The sequence below is a fragment of the Acyrthosiphon pisum genome, chromosome X (assembly GCF_005508785.2).
Source record: "Acyrthosiphon pisum isolate AL4f chromosome X, pea_aphid_22Mar2018_4r6ur, whole genome shotgun sequence".
NCBI classification, from domain to species: Eukaryota; Metazoa; Arthropoda; class Insecta; order Hemiptera; family Aphididae; genus Acyrthosiphon; species Acyrthosiphon pisum.
Window position 1 is genome coordinate 40,959,355 of NC_042493.1, and position 8,827 is coordinate 40,968,181.

Here is an 8,827-nt window from a genome sequence, read left to right on the forward strand (position 1 = left end):
TTCAACAGGTTTTTAATGACCGTTTTTATATTTACTTGCCGATCACATTAAACGAAAAAATTATACATATCATCGTTCGAAGGCAAAATAAACAACCAGTCATGGGTCGGCTAGTAATATATATTACAGTAAATTATGTTATACACCAAAATAACGTTATTTTTAAGTAAATAACAATAGTTAACTAATAAACTAGTAATTATCGTGGCTTATATTTTTTGGGTTTGATATGTTTGAGGTACCTATGGGTAATTTTAACAGACTTTACACGATGGAAAATGTAGCTAAAATGCTTTCTTAATGGTACTATATAGAATTACAGTCTCAGGTAGATACAGATAGAGCCACGGACTAAGGTTTAGAGTTTAGACCAATATCTACTATATATTAATCCGTGGATACTACCACTACCTATCTAGTGTGTAGTGGATACTACCACTACCTATCTATTGGGTAAATAAGCTTATTGGGGCTTATTCCCAGACAGCATTTTGTAATGATAATATTATAATAGTATTATAATAAAGTTATACTAATATTATTCGTTATTATAATGTTATAATAGTATTATTAAACAAAAAATTGCTGTCTGGGTTAGTGTAGGACTTTATTCTAATGTTGTAGATAATAAATCTATAAGTATTTCATAGTACGCATCGGATGGCATATTTAAATCTATATACACATTGTCAAAAAAAGTCATCCAGTTCTAAAAGATGCTTAGTTTTGAAACCAATTCTACATTCCGCTTTTTATACATTTTGCTCAAACTCAAAACTCTTCTTAAATCATCCGGAGAATAATATTGATTGCTGGTTAATAACGTTTTTACTGTAATATATAGGTTAGTTTATGGTATATGGTAGTATTAAAATATTACTTAATTAAATTTGTTTAAAATAAATGCAAGTTTTAACTTTTATTTATTTGTTAAATAGCATCTAGTGATTCAATTTGATGCATTTGAGAGGTCAAAATTAAAAATTCCCAGTAGTTTTTGAAAGGTTCTGAATTATTACGCAAAACTAATTCTAGACAATTTAATTAAATTTTTTTGGTGTTGATTAACTAATTACTATAGATAATTGAAATTTTCAGCGTATATTTAAATTATCTTTTTCCATAATTAGGTATATGGTAACATTTTCAAAATATTTTGATTCTTTTTGAGCTTTTTAAAATTTTAAAATTTTGTTTTTTTTACTTTGATTATGTAATGTTGATTAAAAAATGTTCACTCGGTAAAAAATGCTAGATTATTTAAAGAAAAATTTCTGGTAAGTTTTTTTGGTAGCAGTTCAAAAATATTTAAGAAACATTGGAACAAATATTTTATATAAGTATAAAAAATTTTTTTCTACCTTTATCAAAATTTAAAAGTTCACTGGAAAGTTACAACAAATTGTTATGAGTGTTTGGATTTTTTATTTTTTAGTATATTTGATAGTCAACTGATTTTAATTATGATATTTGATTATTATTGATACAAGTTTACTCAGTGCTAGGATGACACACCGCTCAGCTCAGAATCGTTTTTCGTTTGCAATGATTTGCATTTTTGAATTCAAATCGAATACATCCATTAAAACGACATACTTGACAACTATTGTACAGCAGAGGGGTGCCCATGTTTTTATAATTATTGCTATATTATATTTTTATCAATAATAACGGATAAAATTAAAAATGCTTTTTTTTTAGGAAATTAACTATTATATATTTTAATTTTAATTTAGTTAGATACCTAGGTATTAAGGTTTATTTTATTTTTATATTGGTAGGACAACAATTTAATTAGAACCTGCCACTCACTTCTTCCGATTCACATGGTATTGGTTTATTCTTTAAAGCATTTACTGGACATCCCACTGGTTCGGGTTCACCCTGGCCTACTCTTGATACCGCCATTACCTCATTGCATTCAGAATTATTTTCATCGGAAACGAAGTTGTTGTCAATACATTCCATTATCTCTTCTTTCTGAAGCAATAGTTCCTGTATACAATTTTCTTCGGAAGAGTCATTGTGTACAATTAATTTACCAACATATTTCTGAAACTTTATAAATGTTAATTTAAAATTGTTTTTTATTTTATTTTACTTAATTACCAAGAGACATATTATGAAGATAATCATGTATACATATAACCATGTTGATTGCCACGGATTAGAAGTTAATCCAGATGTATCCAAAAACGTCATTAGCAGCGTTCGGGGAAACATATTACAGCTATTTGGAAATAGACAACACATAATACTGTCTTCTGGATACATGTTTAGGTTCCTGCTGAAAAAATAAAATACAAAATAAAATGTTTTACTTTATTTACATAATGATGTTAAGAAATATAAGATAACTAATTTAAATAGCCAGTGACTTAAAATAATAGGTAGTAAAAAAAATTATCCAGCCTACTTATTTAAGTAATACAAATAATATATACCAACATATTATTCTCTATAGCAGTGTTTCTTAACCTTTTTGAAAACATGGAACACCAGGCAATAATATTTTTTTCAAGCGGAACCCCTCTGAAAATATCTTTAAAAAAGAAGGGTACACAAAACATGGCGATAAGCGGCAACATTAGCAATGCACTAAACTTTAGTGATTAAAATACTAAATACAGCAAAATACGTTTAAATTATTTACTTAGAATTTAGATTATATTGAGAAGTAACATTATATAATAAATTTAGATAAGATTAAATTTATATTAGATTATAATATCAGGACAAATAATAATACAATTATTGCATGAATCTTAATGGGATGGTTGCGCTTGAATATGACTGCATATGTTATCAATATCTGGAGTAAGGTTTGTTAATGAAAGTGTCGGCGTCACATTCAATCTATTTCGATATTTAGTTTTGGTTGCAGTGACTGCTGAGAATTTACTTTCACATAAGTATTTTGAAGGAAAAGGAAGTAGGACTCCCGACGCCTTTTCACTTAATACCTCATATTCGCTGTGAACTTCTATCCAAAATTTATCTAGTGATGAATTGTTTTAAGTTTTTCAACGTGACGTCTGAGGAAAGATCTGCCAACATATCCTCTTCATTCGTAGATAGAGTATTTTTTGAGCTATTGGCATTGAATGGATCCAAAATTCATAAGAAACCATCTCTTGGGTTTTGGGTATTGATTTGAAGGAAAATACTCTTCAAATTTAAGCGACAACATATTCAAATGATCAAAAATAATCAGTTTAAGTTGAGTAATATTGTAATCTTCATTATTCTCGTTCACCCCACCTATGAACTCCATTAAGGTGCTGAACATTTCAAAACAGTTGTTTTTTATTCTTGTGATCCACAACTTAATTTTTTTCTTTTGCCCTTCTATTTAACTGTAACTGTGAAACATGGTTTTCTGTGTTCCTTGAAGAGACAGGTTTAGCTCATTCAAAAGTTGAAATATGTCTGCAAGATAACATAATTTCATGTTCCAATCTATGTCTTTGAAGTACTGAAGCAGGTCACAATTTTTGTTTGATAAAAATATAATTATTTCTTCTCTAAGTTCACATAGTCTTTTTAATATCCAACCTCTCGAAAGCCAGCGAACTTCCACATGCAAAATAGCGTTCTATGTGTAGATCCCATTTCATCACTCAACATTGCAAACAGTCGTGAATTAAGACAGCTGGACTTAATACAATTTACCGTTTTGACAGCTGTTGTTAGTACTTGATTAAACCCGGCACTCATTCTTTTACTTGCTAGCATTTCTCGGTGTATCATACAATGTGTGTTTTGTATATTTGGAGCTACTTGTTAGTTGTTTCATTTTTCCGACTACTCCTGCATGCTTACCAGTCATATTGGCGCGCCGTCAGTACAAATTGAGATACAGTCTGACATCTTTAAATCTGTACTTAAGAAACAATCAGCCAATGCAGAAAAAATTTCAGCGCCAGTTGTATGTATCTTCAGTTCCAAACAGTTCAAGAATTCTTCTTTGATTTCTTTTTCGTCCCAGCCCACATACCGAATATAAATAAGTAGTAGTGCTTTATCAGTAATGTCAGTCGACTCATCTAATTGAAGAGCATAGAGCTTTGACCTTTTTATTTTTCCTATAAGTTGCTGATGAACATCATCGCTCATCATAGTTAAACTGTATCATTAGAAAGAGGTATTGTTTTTATTTTTTTAGCAGCTTTATCTCCAAAAAGTGTAAGGTTGGCATCGACCATACAAGGCATAATTAAGTCTTCTCCTATGGTAACATTTTTTTTTTGATTTTGCAATGCAAAGGGATATCAAAAATGATGCTTTAAGAGCTAACTCATTTTCAGTTCCTGTATTTCGAATTAGTGTCTTATGAGCTGAAAATTCACTCTCTTTTCTTTTAAGAAAATCGATTGACTTACTCTTATACTGCTGGTGGTTTGTTTCCAAATGTCTTAAAAGTTTTTCTGGAGCCATAGAGCTATAAGTTAAAATTTCCGAGCAAATAACGCATTGAGGGCAATAATCTTTATATGTAAATCCAAACGCTAGGTATGATCGTACTTATGAATTTTCGGTTTCTTCCCTTTTGGTTCCAACAAAGATGTGACATCACTCGTTAATGGTGTTCGTTCCACAGAAATAGTAATTACACTGGTATTTGGATTTTTTAAAAAGAAATTCAACTTCTTTTGTTTACTCATATTTTAATAAATTGCCACACACAACTGACGACGAACAACGGTTAACGAACGACTACGAATGGACGAATACGTACTGAAGTACAATATTGGTAATATTATACTTCGTATGATAATATTTTATAATAATATCGTACATAATAGTATATCTTCAAGCAAGAACCCGAGGCCGCCGCCTATGTATTAATTCCGAACCACCGTAAGGGAGAGCTAATGAGAAAATTCCGTCTCCCGGGTGGGCAGCTCCGCCGCGTTATCACTCTTTCTTATCACTTTTTGTGATTTTTTTAAAAAAATTTCGAGATTTCGAGTTTAACCCCCCCCCCCCCCCCCAGGGTGCCTCGGGGGGTCCCGTTTGGACCTTATTCGCCTCCCCCGCTAAATTTATAGGCCGCGCCCCGCCGTACTTTTTTCCCGGCGAGCCCGCCGCGGCGGAGATCACGTGCGATAGGAGTGCCGCCGCCGCGCCCGTTTTTTTCGCCAAGCCGTATATTACGGGTGTGAAGTTGGGGTACCAAAGCTAGGGCACTAATACACCAACGACTAATGATAAGAAACGTTGTATGGACGGTTGAATTTTATTATATTCCAGGCGCCTAACATGTTTCTTGCCGTTACCCACAAGATGGCGCCATGAAATTCACCTTGCCAATATACACTTGTCCTAGGGTAGTACTGTTTTTCGTGCTGTCGCGTACAAGCACCCATGTGCCGTTTTAAACTTTTTTGACAAGGTTCCGGAAAATGGCGACGCATTAAACTTATATATTCGGAAAGCCAGGAAAATTTGCTATAAGATGGAAATGAGTCTAGGAGCTACAGAGCTTTCCACGGTATAGTAATCAGCGACCGACCAAACCCAGTGTACTGTTTTTCGTGCTGCCGCGTACAAGCACCCATGTGCCGTTTTAAATTTTTTTGACAAGGTTCCCGGAAGGTGGCAACGTATTAAACCTATATATTCGGAAAGCCAGGAAAATTTGCTATAAGATGGAAATGAGTCTAGGAGCTACAGAGCTTTCCGCGGTATAGTAATCAGCGACCGACCAAACCCAGTGTACTGTTTTTTCGTGCTGCCGCGTACAAGCACCCGTGTGCAGTTTTAAATTTTTTTGACAAGGTTCCGGAAGGTGGCGACGCATTAAACCTACATATTCGGAAAGCCAGGAAAATTTTCTATAAGATGGAAATGAGTCTAGGAGTCTAGTTTTTTTTATTTTTATTCACTTTCAATTATTACTTTCCATTTTTTTTAACCCTCTTACTGTATAATATTAAGTGGTAAATGAGCGATAACGAGGAAGATACTACTGAATCCAGTATCCCTAACCCAGTCCCTACACCACGTGTTGGTCTACCTGTCAGATTCCCTAACCCAGATAATCCACATTCAGAACGTCCTATAGCTCTTTTATCAACAGAAACTTTAGTAGGTCAAATAGACCAATTAGTTGAAAATAACGAATCCTTCTTACTAGATTTTAGTCAAACCTTAGCTGAAGTAGATAATACACTAACTTTAGCAGATAGCAAAGTGAATGACAATTTATTTAATCAAACCATAGCTCCTAACTTGGGGGACAACCAAACATTATTAGAACCTAGTAAATTAACAGAAGGTTCGTCGAGTGGAAATATCCAAAGTTCACCACAATTAGCAGAACCTTTATCCACATCGGACAGAGTGGTGGACACAATTGGATTAGAAGCAGCACTAAAATTGTTACCCTCAACATTCAGTGGCATCAACCAAGAAGACCTAGAAGTCTTCCTTGAACAATGCGAGTTTGCGATTATGTGTGCAAACGATCGTGCGAAACCTAGATTGTTACAAGGAATCATGATACGGCTGAAAAATAAAGCTCGAGCAGCAATCAAATTTCGGACCATTAATAGTTGGAACGAACTCAAGGAGACGCTAAAAAATTCATTGGAACCTAAACGCACAACAACACATTTATATCTAGAGCTGTACTCCAGTAAGCAGAGACCAAGTGAAGACGTGGCTTCGTACTCTTCCCGAATAGAATCATTACAGACACTCATCCTGGAGCAAGAAACCAGTGGAAAAACGTTAGAAGCAGCTACAGCTTTAGAAAATAGTTTAAAAGCCCAAACAATCCAAGTATTCATCGAGGGACTTGGAAATCTCAAAGACTTTATAAAGGCAAGAAACCCTCCTAATTTGGACAAGGCCATACAGGCAGCCCGCGAAGAAGAAAGAGTAAGAAAATCTCTCGAAGAATCCAAACGATTTTATGAAGTACCTAACAAGCAGCAAAACGGCAAAACCCAGAACAAAAAACCAAGTACACCATGTTTCCACTGTGGGAAAATGGGGCATTGGGCACGAGATTGCCGGACACAGCAAAGCACTTCGAACAGTGGAAATTCAGCAAATCATCCACCCAAGGCAATATAGTTAACACTATCACCTGCAGATACTGCAAGAAACCCGGACACACGAAAGAAGTGTGTCGGAAGCTAAAATACGTCAACTCTAAAAAAGGAATAGAAACTTCAGAAAATTCATCAAAAAATCAGGGAAACCAATCGCAGTCGGATGTCAACGGCGGACGTCCAGCAAGCAGTATAAAAACAGCCGCAGTCACTTTTCAACATTCGTCTTAATGACTACAATTAAACAAAAACTTGACGACAAGCACATTACCTGTCAAAGCTCCCAGACCATTAAACAATCTATCCGATTTCTGCTTGATTCGGGTAGTGACTTAAATTTAATTAAACTTTCAGCTCTCAAAGGAAACGTAATGGTATATGATAAAACAATTTACCAACTAAAAGGAATCACGGAACATTGCATTCATACAATAGGATCTACAAATATTGAAATACAAGTTGGAGGTGACAAACGAATTGTCGAATTCCACGTGGTTGAACCAACATTTCCAGTGCCACATGAAGGCATATTAGGAAAGCCTTTCATCGTCGGACAAGGAGCAATTGTAAATTATCAAACCAACGAGTTAACACTCACGGATCGTTCAAACATTACACTACAACCACGTACAGAAACTATTGTGGCAGTCCCAGCTCCAGATACAGCAGAAAATATACAAATACTTGTTGACAATCAAAAAATAACAGAGACTGTTACATGTGGAAATTGCCTCACCACCGTAAGAAATAAATCCATCTTTATATCACTAATAAATCCGACAGAAAATCTTATTCAAATTAAAATCCCTAATCTAGAACAGGACTCATTTTGGACAAAAGGTTAACCTGGAAAGACCACATATTCGACAAAAGAAAGAAACTAAACTCCAGATTACATCTACTACGTCCTCTCTTACGATCAAATTTAAACATCAAACTCAAAATCCTTATTTACAAAATGTTGATCTTTCCTCTATGGTATTATGGTATTCAAATTTGGGATAACGCTGCCCCTAGTAACATCCAAAAAATACAATCATTCCAATCCATCTGCCTTCGCACTATTACAAAATCCCCCTGGTTTGTAAGTAACAAAACCCTTCACTCCGACCTCAGAATAAATTACGTAAACCAAGTCACTAAAACTGCTTACCAAAAACTCCACAAAAAATTTAGCTCCCATAGTAACCCCAACATTAGTTCTCTTGCTTCACTGCACATCCCTGACAATCCCCCTCGAAGACTTAAACGTAAATGGGCTAGAGACCTCCTCCATTAATTAATAAAATACCCAAGTAGGTAGCTCCATTGGGAGCCCTCCTACATCGTGCCATTTCATGTTATGTAATCCTCTTCATCACTATTACTTGTTGTGCTTAATTGTATAGTTGTATATTTTCATATTTAATAAAAAAAAAAAAAAAAATCTAGAACAGTTAGTTCACGAAGAATATAGCGAAGCTTACGTTCATACAACACAAATCCAAGAACAATCGAAAACTCATGAAGGATGTAACAGAATAGCCCGTTTACACGAGGCCCTGCGGACAGATCATCTTGATGTGGAAGAGAAATCCGCCTTATTGTCTATCTGAAACGACTACTCAGACATATTCTTCTTGGATGGTGACAAAATTAAGGTAACTACAGCGATTGCACATGAAATCAGAACCTCAGAAGCAGTGCAACCAATACATGATAATCCATATCGTTTGCCACAACGACATCGGCAGGAGATAACCCGATCAGATGGAAGCACTAGAAAG

The 8,827-nt window shown here is 34.7% G+C and overlaps 1 protein-coding gene across 1 annotated transcript; it reads right to left on the reverse strand.

Moving 5' to 3' along the window:
- Positions 1 to 1,731: 1,731 nt before the first annotated feature.
- LOC100575679 lies at positions 1,732 to 2,355 on the reverse strand. The gene is made up of 2 exons (XM_029486130.1): positions 2,110 to 2,355; positions 1,732 to 2,052 (listed from the first exon to the last, which is right to left on the reverse strand). Exons 1-2 carry the CDS (start codon positions 2,272 to 2,274, stop codon positions 1,795 to 1,797), a joined length of 423 nt encoding a protein of 140 aa, XP_029341990.1. The 5' UTR covers positions 2,275 to 2,355; the 3' UTR covers positions 1,732 to 1,794.
- Between the last annotated feature and the right edge of the window lie 6,472 nt (positions 2,356 to 8,827).

What these genes read in the sequence shown, in the direction of transcription:
- LOC100575679 (XM_029486130.1), bottom strand. Translation starts at nt 2,274, where the DNA reads ATGTATCCAGAAGACAGTATTATGTGTTGTCTATTTCCAAATAGCTGT. An exon ending in TCTTCATAATATGTCTCTTG is followed by an intron (nt 2,053 to 2,109) that starts GTAATTAAGTAA and finishes ATAAAGTTTCAG; the next exon opens with AAATATGTTGGTAAATTAAT.